Genomic DNA, 16809 nt, shown 5'->3' with positions numbered 1-16809 from the left:
AAGGATAAAAAAAAAAAAAACGTTCCTGAAGATTACTTTGTGGAATACTGTCGGTTTCTTGCTACAACCTACAAAGGACATTCACGTTGTTCGTTTCTGAAGCACACATCGTTGTTATTTGTTCTATAACATTCTCACATTTCACTGGATATGAAGCCATACCCCCTGGTGACGTGTTGGTGGGGTTTAGGGAGAGAGGCAGGGGGAGGGGTGCAGAAGAGGGCTGTTAGCTGGTAGCACGGGGCTAAACAAAGTTGTACGATAGATCTTATAGAAATCTTGTAATGCAAGGGATTCACAAAATCTCAAATCACTGATCTTATGTTAATTTGTAGGTTGAACGCAAAATTATATTGAATGCTATGTTGCAATTTGTTCACTATTTTTAAGCCAATTCATATTCTATATTAGTCCAAATGAGTTACTTAAATCCCTCAATTTGTTTCCCCTCTTTTTTTTGCAAATATGTACGGTAGTTTCATTTTGGTGATGAAAGATTCATTTTACACTATGTTCATTATATGAAAACTTTTTGTGTTCACCTCCTCATTCACAATTGATTTGGTTAGATTTGTTATTTCATCACTTCTTACAACTAGGTTTGGTATCCGTTGATTAAAGCTGATGGATTTGACAATCACCATCAGCTAGAAAGTTAAAAGTTGACATCGTTATTTTTGTGTATGACAGGCTGCAAAATCGTAGCCCCAAACAGAAATCGTAGCTGAAACGGCTGTTAAGTTAGAGTTTGGATCACTAATTTAGATCAAGGTTAGTCATTCATTAAATGAGGAACAAATGTTTTTGCTAATTTTGTTGTGTGTGAGAATATTGTTCTAGCTGATAAAAAAGAAAGGGAGGAGAAAAACTGGCTACTACCATATTACTTAATTTTGAAACAGCATTTTGCATTGACTGGGGTATATTATGGTGATAGCACCTTCCCCACTACTTTCTTCTACACATATTTCATGTTTAAAATGTTAAAACATTACGATAACCTCTGGCGAAACAAAGTTATCCGGGTGGCGCTCACCATGGTGACGTCGTTCACCACGTTGATGACGTCGTTCACCACGTTGATGACGTTCACCACGGTGATGTCGTTTACCGTTGTGACGACGTTCACCAGGATTACGGTATCATATTTTTCGGCTATCTATGAAAAAGGCAACAGTACGAGTGCGTTTACGTTTGATCGATTGCATTCCTATATTTCAATCGATACGCTCGTCCCATATCAGGTAAGATTGAAGCAAAGGTCAAATTGTATTTTAATGGAGGTAATTTCATACCTTGCTTTACCTCTTCATATAACAAGTTTCTGGTACAATTTGCAAAATTAATGCAAAACAAGTGGAGAGTGTAGCTTTTACAATATCAAAAACATCCTTGTATCACATTATTGATTTCAATTGGAGATGTACCATTTTTTTCTGTTTGAATACACTTAAATGAATGCAAAGAACAATCTTGAAGTTCGAAGAGGGACAAACATATTTGAATCGTTGGCGACAAATTTAAGAAATGCAATAATAGGTTGAGGAGTGTTACAAAATACATTTTGCAGATGAGGATATGTAAAGAGAAGAATGCATTTCTTTATTTTTTTCTCTCGTATTTTGCTTTTTATTCCCGCGATGACAAGGGCAGGTTTTTCATCTGGATAATACTTGACATAATCAATCCCAAAAATGTGAAAGGCATTTATTAATGTGCCCTCCCTCCCACTAACACAATGAAATAAAAACACTTAAAAATAAAACATTGCTTAGTTACCAAAGCTCTAAAGTTAGAGGGTCCTGCAGTTTCCTCCCTCATTAGCCATCTTAAGCATAGCAAGTTGCCAAACCTGTAACATTACTATTTACATCATGTAACATTAGTAAGTAAAGTCATAAATTACTTGTGAATTGTTTGACGGTATCATTGTTGGGGAAATATGACAACAGAAGGAATGCAGGGAAAGCAAACAACCAGTATTCTTTTAAATTAATTAACATGATATAATTATGTTGACTGTTTTGCGAGCTCGAGTTTTCAATATCCAATAATCATTAATCAAAGAGACTTCCTGAACAGCTGCTGATATTTGACTCATATTTAGACTGTGCTCCTGTCAGCACTGGCACCCCGCCTCCCCCTTCCCAGAACCGATCCTCCCCCATCCTTCTTCCAAATACTAACATTTCCCAGTATGTTTCTTTTCTTCGATTAACAGGGATGAGCCTGTGGTAAAAAAAAACACGGAACTTTGCAAAAATTGCGGTATAGGCTCCAGTTTGCGTACGCTACAGTGTGTTAGGATAATAGTTTTGTCCCCGAGGTAGAAAAGAAATCATGGATATTCCGGGAATTCGCGGTAAAAGCTCATGTCTGGATTAAGGTAAAATAATTTTTATTCCCATAGTCCCCGATTAATGGAATACCTACTTATGAGTAGAAGTGGCCTGAGAACCTCCATCAACTTGAAATGTCAGCAATTAAGGCAATTAAGAGAGTACACAACAACTGTACCTAATATACATGTAGCATTGTTTCCAAGTCACTTTGTGGAATTGTTGTAAGACGAGTAAAGATCGTTCTTTCTCTATTCCTGAGGTTTTGTCTCCAGGTTAACGAATCGGTCTACAAATTAGATGCCGAACGTTATCAATGGACGAATATCATCTCGTCCTTTCGTTTCTTCTGTGTGACGGTTCCCGGTTTGTTAATGGCCTCTGGATGGTTCGCCAACTCTGGTGGGCAGTGCGCGTTCGGGTTCTCCATCAGTAGATTCCTCAGATCGTAAAAGACCGCGGAGTCGTCCTGCGTTAAGAATGTGATCGCCACCCCGGATTTGCCTGCTCGCCCGGTTCTACCGATACGATGGGTATAATCTGCAAAGTTTTAAAAGGAGTAAACAGTTTGACCACTGAATTAAAAAAAACCACCAAAAGGAGATTATTTTCACTTAATATGATCCATGATCTTGCAAATAGTTAATACCCAGACAACATAAAAACTGCTGCCACTTTAAACCTCTCCTCATATGCTTACCGTGCTGTATCAGTGTCTCTAAATTCTTACACAATTATAACCATCCGAACAAAGGAATATTGTGTGGTTATAATAATTCTCTCAAGTAAAATAGTCATTGCTTCTTGCAGGTTCAAGGTAGCTCTTAAGAGTGATAGGGTACTGTTTAGCTAACAGCACTAAATAATGACATGTTATGAGCTTGCTCAATGGTGTCCAGTGTCGTGATCAAATGGAACGGACTTGCGTTCTGCAGGTTTGAGTCCTGGCCTGACCCTTGGGCAAGGCACTTAATCTTCGTTGCTTCTCTGTACCCAGCTTTATCAAGGGGGGGGGGGTGGGGGGGCCTGTGCGGTAACTTTTAGATATAGTTGTGTGTGCTGGTTGTGGTTGCATCCTATGGGAAGTCCCCCAGTGGACGGACACGAAGATGTGCGCATTGCATGTGGCCCTGCAAGCTGCTGTTTGAATTGGGCACGCTTGGTTGTGAGTGAGTTAGTGTGTGACTAGTTACCAATGACCAGGTGTTAACTGTGATTGTCATGTGGGAAGGCTCTACATTGATACAAAGACTGCAAAACCTTAAAGCTTTCAACTCAAATTTTTTTAATAGCACTCTAAATATACTGTTACAATGTCTGATCTAATTTCTGACAGTATGATCCAAACTAACCAATGTTAGAAAGCCTCGTTACTGACACACTGATATTTTGAAAGTTATACCCGGAGGGTTTTGCGAGAATACTTACTTTCAACACTCCTTGCCATGTCAAAGTTCACCACGAGGGACACGTCTTGGATGTCGATACCACGTCCCGCAACATCCGTGGCGACCAGAATATCCACACTGCCCTCCTTTAGACTTGCTAATGCATATTCACGCTGATCTTGACCTTTGCCTCCGTGAAGAGTAGTCGCATTGTACTAGAACGAACAAGAAATGTGATAAAAGTCAAAAGTTCTCCATATGATACCATGTTAATAATTACAATTAACAGTTCTTATATAGCGCAACTTACAATAAAGTCTCGCCGCGCTGTACTTGACCCTGGTCATTGGTAACTTGTCACACCTACACACCAAAGTGTGCACAATTCAAACAATCTCTCCTGGGGCACCACAGTCACGTGCCTCCTGGGGGACTTCCCATAGGGCGCAGCCACAAACCGGCGCACTCAACTAAATTTACAAGTTACCTCACAAGTCCCCATTTATACACCTGGGTGAAGAGAGGCAATGGAGATAAAAGTGCCTTGCCCAAGGACACAACGCAATGATCTGGCCAGGGCTTGAACCTGTAATCCTTAGATCACAAGTCCACTGCCTTAACCACTTGACCACAATGCCCTACCCATTAGTTAGTCACATATTCATTCAAATGTTACTAATTCCTTTTACTGACTTCTCACTAACTCGACGAAATCCTGCAGGCATGAATACCTTTAGAAGGGAAAACCTACCCCCATTTTCTCGAGTGATTTGGCCAGGACGTCGACTCCTTTCTTCTGGTTGACAAAGATTATGATGGGCGGGTCGATGCCCCTCTCCAGTATCTCGATGAGTTTATGCCTGCCGAGGAATGAAAAAGGAAAATAAATCTATGGGAATGTTGGAACTGAGACGGGATCAGCCAAGGTCAAAAGGTCATAGAATCATCTCATGGCCCGTTCTCAGTACTTCCAAGGTCAGCACAGACGTAGAATAATTTTCTTAAACTCGGTTCTTGGACTTCTTACACTCTTCAGGATATCATTCACATCATCTTGAATTTGTCAAAAAGTAATAATAATAATAATACAATTCATAAAGTGCAAAATACAAGAAAAAGTTCCTAAGTACTGTACAAAGAAAATTTGATAAGTTTAATTAAAATAAATAAGTTTTGAGTTTAGATGAGAGTAGTCAATGAGGGGGTATGTTGCGAATATTTGAGAGGCAAAGCATTCCAAAGTTTTGGCGCTACGGATGTAAATACCAACCTCTTTTCTTTGTTACTGCACATGTAGACTCTTTGTTCCACGTTGGCAGTGGGCTTGCCGGCAGTGCCGATGTAAACCACAGCGGGCCTTCTCAGGTACGACCTCGCGACCCTCTCTACCGCTGTGGGCATCGTAGCTGTGAACATGACCGTCTAAGGATGAAACGGCAAAACTTAATTAAAAAATTTGAACAGGTTGCCCCAAGCTTAATGTCTTCTGATGTGTTCGGAATTAACTCAAAGGACCCCATCGTCTCCATTTTCGTCTTGTAGTCTTTTCATCGGAGTCCATTTCTCCGATTAAATTAATGAACAATGAAAGTAATTCGACTTTGAACGGAGGTTGGCAGAAATTATCGGCTACAGCAGCTTTCAAACCAGTGACCTCAGCGTTATACGTTCTTTGCTCATTTGCATAATGGAGGTCACCGATTCAAATCCCTTTACAGCCGATAATGACCTTGCCCTAACAGAATGTATTTTCCGATTTCACAGTCCACATCCAGTTCATCATTCACTTGTGCACAAATCTTATTAATCTTTATTAACATTACCATCAAGCTTACCCCTCTCTCTACTTTCAAAACTTTTGCAAGTTGATTCAATTTTGGTAGTCTGCTTTTTTTGGGGGGAGGCGGGGGGGGGGGCATCGTAGCTTATGAAGTAAAACAAACCTATACCCTAAACTACAACGCTTCTCGGCCTTTTGGCTAAGATCATGTGTAGTATCTGTTCCCTTTCGAGGGGAATGGTGATGCACATCCGACGATGATCACACAGTCACATGTAAGGGGACTGGGGTTGAGAGGTGATCACTCATTTGGTAGTTTGGTTTTGTGCCCAGGTTCTTTCCTGGGCGACTTTTTCTTAAAAAGTACCCGAAGCTACAATTGGATTTTGTAGCATCTACAGTTTCGTCAAAGATTTTAAAAAGTACCCTGTCGGTTAACGCGCAGGAGAAAAAAAAAAATCAATTCTAGTACCGTGTGAAAAGGATGAGAATACTGAAAGTAGAAAGTAAGGAGGAACCTCACCTGTCTGTACTTGTTTTTCGACGTGAAGTTACTCATCAACTTGTCCACGTCCTCGGCTTCGTCCGTATCTGGCTTCTGATTGGACACCGGTAGATATTCCAGAATCGTCTGAACGTCAGGCTCAAAGCCCATGTCAATCATTCTATCAGCCTGGAAGATGGAGAGAGAGGAGAGATATCTTATGTAAAACTGAAAAGATTCTTATTGAGAGAAAAGTAGGACTCGGAGTTTGAATTTGAGAGAAAGGTATGGAACAAAAATTTGACTGATATTCACAAATGGGGGGAAAGGTGGTGGCAAATTGAGGGATGAAATGTAAATTGGACATACTGCTTTATTATAATGAAGTGTTTTACTAAGATATAAATTTGCAGTTGCGTACTGAAGATTGTTTTTTTTTCCTTGGGGGAGGAGGGGGGGAGGTAGTGGAGGGTTATGGAGGAGGGGTTCTTTTCTTTCTCATTTGGAAGGAGGTTGGGAAGTACTGTTCAGTTAGGATGAGAGATTTTTAGTTTTTGAATAATCCTTGTTCACATCTTATGATCTTTGACTTCCACCAAACGAGACAAAGGTTCTCAAGTCAGCAACGAACAGATACTATTAACCAATGTATGTAGTACAATGTAGTAATATAGACAGTACTGGTAACCTCAAGAATGCTAGACTGGCACGATTGGGTCAATGCAATCACTACTGGTAGTCTAAGACTGACGGAAATTTAGACACTCGATCATGTCTCACAGCATTTCACTGACTAACCTCATCCAGTACAACGTACGTGCACTGAGACAAAACCAGATATCTGTTCTCCAAGACGTCCATCAGACGGCCGGGGGTCGCTATGACGATCTCGCACCCTCTCCTGAGCTTGAAGCCCTGGTCCTCTCTGGAGATGCCCCCGATGATGGAGACGCAACGGATACCCAGGGGTGTACCAAACTTGATCGTCTCCTCTTCGATCTGTTGGGCTAATTCTCTGGTTGGTGCCAGGATGATTGCATACGGCCCTTTGTCCACGTCAAGTTCCCTGCGAATGAGAATATATTTATTTTTTTTTGGTTTCAACTACGCCAAAGAAACTTAATATTAGCATGAACCCAACACGAGTTTGGCTATTTTTAGTGTTGTCCTGATGGCTGCCCTAATCCTCCCCCCTCCACTCCTCCCAGAAATTGCTAATGGTCCAACTATATCAAAATTATGCACTATCTGTTTTAGTTCCGGGTAGCTCAGGTAAGTTCATGATTTGACATTTCAAAAGCTCACCTTTGTAACTTTGGAAGCGTTGTGATCCAGACCAAGAGAGGAATGAGGAAGGCGGCCGTTTTACCGCTTCCTGTCTCCGCTACGCCGATGACATCTCGATTCTGTAGCCCGATGGGTATAGCCTGCCTCTGAATCGGTGTGGGTTCCTACGGCAACGGAAAGGATTCAATAATAAAACGTAAAGATATTATTAGCCTGCCTCTGAATCGGGCGTGGGTTCCTAAGGCAACGGAAAGGATTCAATAATATAGAGTAATATTATTAATACAGATTTGCTGGTTGTTGATCTACAAAACTCCGATATAATTAAAACAGCTCCTTGTTTGATCGCACAAGAGAGAATTGAGGGGAGCGACAAACAAATAGATATTCAAACCAGGGATAGTAAACTATGCCAAAACCAAAAACCAAAAATTGAATGAACAGCACATGTTCATCTTCTCTCGTGTCACTTTTCGTGAACTAAAGTAAAATTGAGTTTTCATTCATGAGATTCAAAGTAAACAGTCTCTTCCCTCCTTTGACCTTATTGCCCTCCAACCACCCCACCCCCCACACCCGTCTCAAACTGCTCCAATTGGAAGACACCTGCATAAAACTTAATGATTAGAAACAGTCAATAACACAGAAAATGAGATTTTCTAAGAATGATTCATTCCAACTGGGGAATCCCCTTCTCCAATCAACAACCAGGTCACTACTTAGGATGTTCTTTGTCAAACGGTGTTTCATCCCAAGGGTGTATCTAACATCTAGACAGATCCCTCATTATACCGATCGACTATTAAAATCTTCCAAAGTATATAAAGTATATGTTATTATGAATTGTACACTGTTTGGACTCTTGATGGAATGATAAAAAAAAAAAAAAAATCTTCCTCGAGTCACCTTGTAGCTCAGACTGTCGATGACGTCCAGGATGTGCTTCGGCAGCCCTGACTCGTCCCAGGCTCTTATCGGACGAGAGATTCGGCCTCCCTTAGTCGAGATGTTGTAGTCCTCTCGGAAGATCCGCCAGTCTCTCTCCGTCATCTCGTCCAGCTTTTTCTGTTGCCAGTGGCGGTCGTCCCATTTCTGTTTGTCCTCTTTCTTCTGTACCTTGTTCAGACGGACCCTGCAACCGTGCCATGAAAAATTTAAAAATGGCTACCCTGGTTGCATTACGTTAACATGCGATTACGTTCCGGTTACTGGTGCAGTGTTCTGACTGATGTATTATTGAACTAATGACTCTCTCTCTCTCTCTCAGACTGGTGCAATTAGCTGTTCAATTAGTTGTAGTTCAGCAGTTAATAACAATAACAACCACATCCAACCTTACCCCTCCCCCCAATTCTGCAAAATTCGATGGGCTTTATCTTTGTAGACCAAAGTCAGACATTTGAAATTTGCTCTGAGACGTGGCAGGATTTCTTGATGTTTTAATGGTTGCCGGGGGTATTAGTTATTTCAATCTAACATCAGACTTTCCGTCCTGCCAGACAGACTTCAACTTATGGTTATCACGATAGTTGGACAAGGTGACACCTTCAGTATATAACTTACTAATTATTAATACAGAAATTGAGATCACGTATTAAAAAAAAATGAAACTAAATAACAAACAGAGTACTTACTTTTCTTGGTCTTTTTCTTGTTGAGTCCTTCGAACCTGGAGTAATTCTGAATAAAATTTGGATTCTTTCTTCTGGGTCTTGATATCGACCCCCGCAATGTGCCCCCTCCCCATCAATTGGACCTCGTGTTTCTCACGGTAGCTGAAAGACAAAGACCAGAGATATCAAATCACAGAGAATATAAAAATGTGGCCATGGCTCTTCGCACATGGTTATGTTTACATGAAATACAAATGAGAAGGAAAGGACTGTTATTTGGCATTACCAGTGATCAACGACACATCTCAGAAATCAAAAACTGAATTTTAGAGATGTCAGAAACGGAGGATACTCTGTTTCTTCTGCAGCAAATTATCACAGGCATTAACAGTTATGTTAGCCCTGTTTTTCCATGTGAAGTACCCACTGAAGAGGTAGAGTGTTTACATTTATCAATGCGTGACATGGCTAGGCTGTGCGTTCCACTTTAAACTAACAGTACTTTCAAAGCTTTCTGAACCTGCAAGATGCAAATGGCTTGTCCTTTAGATCCTCCTGCAAGCAGGAACTTGCGAAGAAGCCTCATTGGCTTATCAAAGCTGCAAGCTGACCGAAGTCAGTATCTTAGATTCATATTTAACTTCCATTATTATGAATTGTCAATTTTCGACAACTCTGTAACTGGACTACATACATTAATCTTGGAATGACTCGAACTGGGGATCTTTTGATTGGAAGGAGGCACCGGCGTAAACCACTGAGCTAACATTCTTACAAATGGCTTGTCTTTGGAACAGAGGCTAGCCATTTACAGTTCCTTTTAATATCATTTGCTCCATGTTAACATCGAATCAAACTTTTGCAACACAGTGGTTACTATGGTGATGGATTCCGCCCAATCTGTCAGTTCTGAAAGATAGATATGATTAACAGTGCTTCTACGTGTTTGTTTGGAATTCACTTTCAGACGGAAATCACTTCCCTTAATTCTCCGACTAGATGCATCTTTACAATTTCCTCCCCATCTGCCTTTTCATCCATTTTCAATTTCCTCCCTTCTCTATCTCAAATTTCTCGATAAAATTTCTTACAGCGGATTGAAGTCTGTCGAAGTGTCTTCGCCGGCATCCCAGTCAAACACAAACTTTCTGTCGTTGAGACGTCTGATTCGCCTCTTCTTCTTCGCCTTGCCCAAGTAGCGATCCTGTCAAAAAAATATACAAGAGATCACATGTAATTTACAGTTTACCTAGAAACATTACTCTTCTCCTCAAGTTATGGACATTTACACTAAACTAAACAAAAAGTGCTCTCTCCAAACTTTAACGACCTCCACACAGAATACAGTCGACTCGAATCACTAACGGCCTCCAGTAGTTACTGCGGTCTTCTATTAGCTACGGACGTCATTTTTACAAACCTTAATTGCCTCAAGTTCCTTCTTCTCATCTCTATCAAATTTCTCTTTTCCATCTTTGCCTTCCAATCTATCTCTCTCCCTTCTCTCTCGGCGTTCCCGCCTCTCCTTCTCTCGAGGATCGTCTGAGTGAGAAATGCAGACGTGAAATGTCAATTCTTAAGACTGGAAGGGCAGTTATTTCACAATGCAAAGCATCCCACAAATTCGTTTGTGTGGGGTGGCTGTCAATTTGAAATTGAAGCTCATTTCGCAAGCTTTTCCCTGCAATTTGGAAGACCATTTCAGATGGGAAAACCCTGGCTTTCTGCTGGACGGAAAAAGAACTGATCTTATTTTGGCGGGCCAGGGTTTGAACCCACGACCTCACAAATGCTAGGGCTCTCTGCTTGAAATATCTCTGAAGACTTCTAAACCTTCTAAAAAATTCTTTTCATAAAAACAGTCGAATATTGTCACTTTCATCTTGATAAGAACTCAATTCTGAAATTTGGAGGTAAACTCCAAGGTGGATTTCTCCTTTGACCTTTGGACTTACGTCATAAAACACAAAACTCACCGAGAGAAGTCTGTGCATTTCGGAGGAATTCCAGCTGTTTCCTTTTGGCATCTTCGGTGGCTTTCCTCTTCTCCTCGACCTCCTTCTGTCTCTTCAACATTGCTTGCTTGGCTCTTTCCTCCTTGGTCAGGAAGACGGGCTAATGGACGATAGAATCAGATGATCATGACAGTCTCTGATGAACTCCCAATACTTCATACACACTAAATAGTTGCTTGACTAATAAGTGAAGGTGCACTCATTGAGACATACAAGAAATCTGTGTAATATTTTGTTTCCCCTCTCCCTCTCTCTCTCACAGACTTCAGTGACACTTTTCCCAGACTTGGAATCTTATACCTTTCAGATGCTTTGTAACTGCAATAAGGATTTTTCATTAGAGAACCTTTGACTATAGCTTAAAGCTCAAGGTGGATAGCTGAAATGATATTAACACCATCCCGATTCATTTGGGGGGTCAACCTACAGCTATCGTCCGAACATGAATTTATCTTCAAAGGTCATTCATTCAACAGTTACGCTGCACCTGGGATTTTCAAGTGCTGACTACCGTCGACTTCAAGTGATCTGGACTTATGAGAAAACAGACATGCCAAACTTCAATCGACTTTTGCGAGTCTATTCACATTTTTACTTTTGAGAGATTTTTGTGTCTACAACTTTTCAGACCTTGCCTTCTCTTCGACTCCATTGGCCTTCACAGAACATAATGGCATTCTACTTGGTAGTTCTAATGAAACCAAGTAAAAAGGTTTGGACTAAGCTTTACTTTTAAAGTTATCTTGAACCTCTGATGTATAATATCTATTTGCTTACCCATCTTTATCTATCACTTTTGTAATGCTAACTTAAGTGTCTTTTATTCAATCGGGAAAGCTACAAATCCTAGAGGAAATATTGTCACTTCAGATCTACGGAACCAAATCCTTTCTGAACTTATACCCAATGCTATAACTTCTTGAGCGGCTAGCTCAGCTGATCTTGAACAGCAATCACCCCCGATTATTTATGAACAGCCCAGCCTATAACAGCATCATCATCATCTCCTTGTTTTCAGTTTCTTTTCTTTTTCCAAAAGCTTCATTCTTTGCACAAAGTTACAAACCCTTTCCAATTCCAGGATTTTTGAAAGAATTCCTTCACTTTGCATACATAATGATTTATCAAGCTACAAGTTTCTTGACGACATTTATTGGGAGCTATCTCCTTGTTTTCTTTTGCCTTTTCAGCTTTAGCCTTACCTTGGATTCAGCTTCTTTCTCCGCAGCTTTCCTGGCAAGCATCTCCTCCAAAGAGAGAGGCTGCTTCTTGAGTTCTCTCTTCTTCTCTTCCTCTTCTTCTTCCTCTCTCTTTGATCTAGGATGCAAATGAAGAAACAAAAATGATATATTGAGCTAAGATAGAGCTCCAATGATCAATAATAACCTTCCACAGAATCCACACTACATTCTCTTACAGTTAGAATAGTGCTTGACTCTATACAACCAGCACTTGAAAATTTAGTAAAAGTAATGCTAGAAAGGTGCACAGCTAACTTGGTCATTGATAGGATCACTCGTCTCGAATGGACTGTATTAAATAAACCTGTCTGCATTTATCTAAGATACTATGGAAATTTCTTGTAGTGAGCTCAATAAAAAAAAAAGGAAAAAAGAAAGATGGGGCAGGGCAACAAATCAGAAAGGCATAAATAAATATTTGTAATCGGCTGATTTCGGTCCCTTCCCGATTATTGGCATTACTCATACCTCTTCTTCTTGTCGCTTGGAGATCTTGATCTTCTGGACCTCCTGGAGTGGCGATCTTTATCTCGATGCCTATCCCGGCTATCTTTCTCCTTGTCTCTGTCATCTCGATGCCTGTGGGAGCGGTCCTTATCCTTTCTTTCATCCTTTCTCTCGTCCTTTCTCTCCCTCGAACGGGATCTGGAACGCCTCTTCTCGTCCTTGTCACGAGACCGCGACCTTCGTTTCTCATCTCTCTTGCGAACTCTGTCTTTATCATCGTGGGAAGGCATTATTAGTCAGCTGCGTCATAAAACATCAACAACAACCAAAAAAAAGGGGAAAAAAATAAAGTAAGAGCTATAGCAAAGCAAGGCTGTTCTTTGCACCAATGCTTAATCATCTTACTTTTTTTTTGAACTTTCAAGCAGAGTATAATTACAATTCATATTGAACTGAAGTCGATATTGTCTTCAGCCTTTTGCTGTTCACTGTTCTGATAGTTGTTGTGTGCTCCCTGCATTATGTACTACATGATCCAGAAATCCAGATAAATCATTCCAAGCTATAAAACACCATTAAACAAGCCTCCCTTACATTTCACGGACAGCATTTTATTCTTACTCTGCCGTCTGAACTAGCAGCAAGGATTATTACAACGTTTCCCTACTGTGGTTTGTAAGTACTGCAAGATTTTTATCCCATTTCTCACTTGTGCATTTCATCTTGAATAGTTGATGACCCAAAAGTAAAAGGTATTAAAATTTTAAAGCATCCAAAAAGAGTCCCATTCAAAAGATCTCTAAACATTCATCACTTATCAGTTCTTTCCAGGGTCATTTCATTCCATTTCAAATCAACAACAGAATTTTTTTCAAAACATCCACAGCTGACAAAACTGAGTGAAACTCCACCAAAATGTTCCCATTCACCCTTTATATACATATTTGCGGATTTCGGATGCCGTTGGACCCTACACGAAAAGTCACCATTTACCTCAATACTGCAACTCAATAAGACATGGTCATAGGGCCTTTCACCAAAAAAGACTAAATGAAACCACAAACTGTGGTTACAACTAGACCCCAAAAATGGAATATTTTGGATAATCGGCCTACATTTAGAGGGCTCAAATGAAAATTGCAAAATACCCGTGTGGATATTGTGTTTACAAGCAAGGGCGTCACATATACACATCCATACTTACACACACACACATAACTTGACTGCGTAGGGTACTTGCCTGCCTATGGCAAGTAACTAAAAAAACTGTTCGTTTACTTTTACATGTGTTCACATTACTTTGCAGCCTTAGCAATCTCTGCGCTTGTACACTTTCAATGCAACACAACTCGAACTTTGTACTCTTTGAAAGATTATATGTTGACCAACATGGCATCCCCTGTGTCAAATTTAGTGGAACGGTCTCACAAAAGTCAACAAAATATCTTGATACCTCAGAGAATGAAGCAACATATGATAGGTCCATAATAACACATGGGCATCACCATTTAACAATAAGGACTTTCAAACTACAGACTTTCAAACTAATCTGGAGCATAAGCTGTAGTGCTTAATCCTAGCAACTTTATGCAAACATACCCCAACAAATGCTTTAAGGAATTCTTCAATCACACATAACACATTTTCACAGGGCATTACACTGTTAGGGTTGAAAGGCCATAGAGTGACACACTTGGAACTTATAAAACTTTTTCATAGATCACTAAAAAATATCATTGGTGGACATTCCATTGATTTCAAAAATTAATTTCAGGATTTTATAAGTGGTAAATATAAATATGCAGTCTTGTCGTATAAATCAGTTCACAGGTTGTTCAAAGGCTATTTGCCTGAAGGCCTGCATAGCCTTTACATGTCGTAACATTAGGCTTATGTATACCCATATAGAATAGACAAGTTGAGTTTTAGGTTGAATGCATAACAAAACAGGTATCTGACAGTAGCAACATTTTGTACCGTTCCCATCACCAACATAGACTCTACTTTGGGATAGGTCATGATTTTATGTGGCAAAGTAGGCCCATTGCCTGAAGAGAAAGTGCAATCTTACTTAGCTCAGGTAAAAAGTGACACGTTTCGAATTCTACACTTATTTAGCTTTCAGCTAACAAGGGCTAGTCCTAAAACTGGCTTCATATTCAAATATCATAATAGGTTTGCTTAGGTCTATGCAAACTAGGTCTAGTAATTATCTTGGTCTAGGCCTAGCCTAGGGGCCTAACATTAGGCTAGGATATGACTTATGAGACTAATTTTGTGGTAATTTGTACCACCTTAGCTCACGTACTAAAGAATGAAAGTACAGTAAGTTAACATCGTATTCATTACCTTTGCAGCTGTGTGTTACATATTTGAGAGGGACATGAAACGTTATCGCAGAACTGGTTCATACCTAAAACGAATACGAATCGCACAAAGTTAGTCTTGCGCGTGTACCACTACTACTAGCCTTAATATAGCCTACCTAACCTTACACTTGCAGTTAGACCATAGCCTATGCTACATTTCCTAGCACCAAACCTTACGTTATCTTAACAGGATCTAACGATTTAAACAGTAACTAAGCTTTGGACCATTTTCACTTTGATCCCCTCATTTGGTTATCTATATTGCACGAGAAAGAGTTAGAAACAATCATTACCATTTATAGCGACGTTTCAGGTACAAAAGGGCTGTCAAAAAGAGGTCTGTTGTCGCCAGAAAGCACTGGCCAACTGCAACACTATGGGACGCCAATGAAACCAATCCATCCCAAAACCAATGTACCACACTACACGTATACGTCATATATCAGACATATATACAGACATATAAAGACAGAGTAAACATTTGGTAACAAACACTTGTCATTTCTATCGTCTGTGCATTTCTCCCTCATCCAATACAGTTAAACAAGAATCCACAGAGCAAAACTCCCTTCAGAAAGATTATTATGGTATTATTCATTGTTTCCCAACAGGGTAATATTTCTCTTCAACTGTGCATACTTCCACATTACAAGTATGACTCAAATTGCATAGAAATAATTGTCATTTGTGATAAAAAAGTATCAAAATTCTTCTTATAAGTTCTAAATTTGCTGTAAAAAATCATTAACTTGTTATGAACAATGAACAGCTCGTAACGATTAATCAATAATTATGATATTACAATTCATGCGCAATTATAATAAATGTTGTAAACATGAAACATTTGTAATAAACAATTTCATACATAATATTTCGTATTATTTTATAAAAAATTGATAATTTCAGTTTCATAGCTTATTGAAATGATTTTTTCACGGCGTCGGCAAGAGGCTAGACAAAGACGTGTATAACCTTGAGAGAGAGAGCAAGGGGGGGGGGGGGGGCGGCGAGGTGGAGTGCGGTTTTATTGCACGTGCAAACTTATGCTGTTGCTTTTCAGAATTAGGCTACGAGTAATTTAACATTTTCTTTATTACGTTCATCTGTCATTTAACAGATTTACTAGAGCGCCATCTATTTGCTAATTTGTATTTTCTCTGATTTTGACTGGATTCGTGAACAAAATCAAATATGAAAGAATAGCAAGTGGTTGTCACGACGATGCATGGAACCAACCTCTAAACAACTCCTATAAGTATATCATACTTTGTTAACGGATTATCAAGATCGACCGCATACGTTCGGTAATGTTTGGAGTACCCCGGCGCTCCTATCCAAAGGGTAGGAGGGCTACAGACTAATGTAGATAGATACACCCAACTAATTAATATTGATCATTATAGTGATACGTCCTGTACTTATAAAATCATTTAGTCTGCACGGTTATGGGCCATCAGATAATATATGTTACAAGTAGCATTAGGATACCGACACTCGTCCCAAACATGACGTAGATGATACTACTACGACGCAGGGGAAGTAACCAGGGGCTACCCGAGTATTTGGTGGATCGTAACTAAAATAAGTAACTGCCACAAATGTTAATATTACCAATAAAATCTGAAATTTGCTAAGTTAGTGACGAACATATTCGTCAACGTTTGAAAATTCGGTGAAATGATGATAGAAACCTTAACATCGTTATAGGTCTTTTTCAAACGAGTTACTGTTGACTTGGTCATTTTGCATGCCCTACGTACCAATATAACACAAGAACCTTCTCATGTTCATATACGAGTATTTGCTATAGGATTTTTTATTGTTATAAATTTATTGTAATTTAAAT

The 16809-nt window shown here is 39.7% G+C and overlaps 1 protein-coding gene and 1 pseudogene across 1 annotated transcript; one reads left to right on the top strand and one right to left on the bottom strand.

Moving 5' to 3' along the window:
• On the bottom strand, positions 1-15397 carry LOC139959113 (probable ATP-dependent RNA helicase DDX23). Its single transcript, XM_071956700.1, has 15 exons — positions 15257-15397; positions 12616-12894; positions 12109-12223; positions 10868-11006; positions 10312-10433; positions 9983-10095; positions 8913-9053; positions 8185-8410; positions 7297-7442; positions 6790-7057; positions 6031-6180; positions 4998-5149; positions 4479-4587; positions 3768-3942; positions 1-2879 (listed from the first exon to the last, which is right to left on the bottom strand). Exons 2-15 carry the CDS (start codon positions 12882-12884, stop codon positions 2653-2655), a joined length of 2352 nt encoding a protein of 783 aa, XP_071812801.1. The 5' UTR covers positions 12885-12894; positions 15257-15397; the 3' UTR covers positions 1-2652.
• Positions 5687-5910, top strand: LOC139959190 (U2 spliceosomal RNA; annotated as a pseudogene).
• Positions 15398-16809: the final 1412 nt, after the last annotated feature.

This window comes from Apostichopus japonicus, chromosome 18 (genome assembly GCF_037975245.1).
Source record: "Apostichopus japonicus isolate 1M-3 chromosome 18, ASM3797524v1, whole genome shotgun sequence".
In the NCBI taxonomy this organism is placed as follows: domain Eukaryota; kingdom Metazoa; phylum Echinodermata; class Holothuroidea; order Aspidochirotida; family Stichopodidae; genus Apostichopus; species Apostichopus japonicus.
This window is presented reverse-complemented; position numbering and strand designations above follow the sequence as displayed.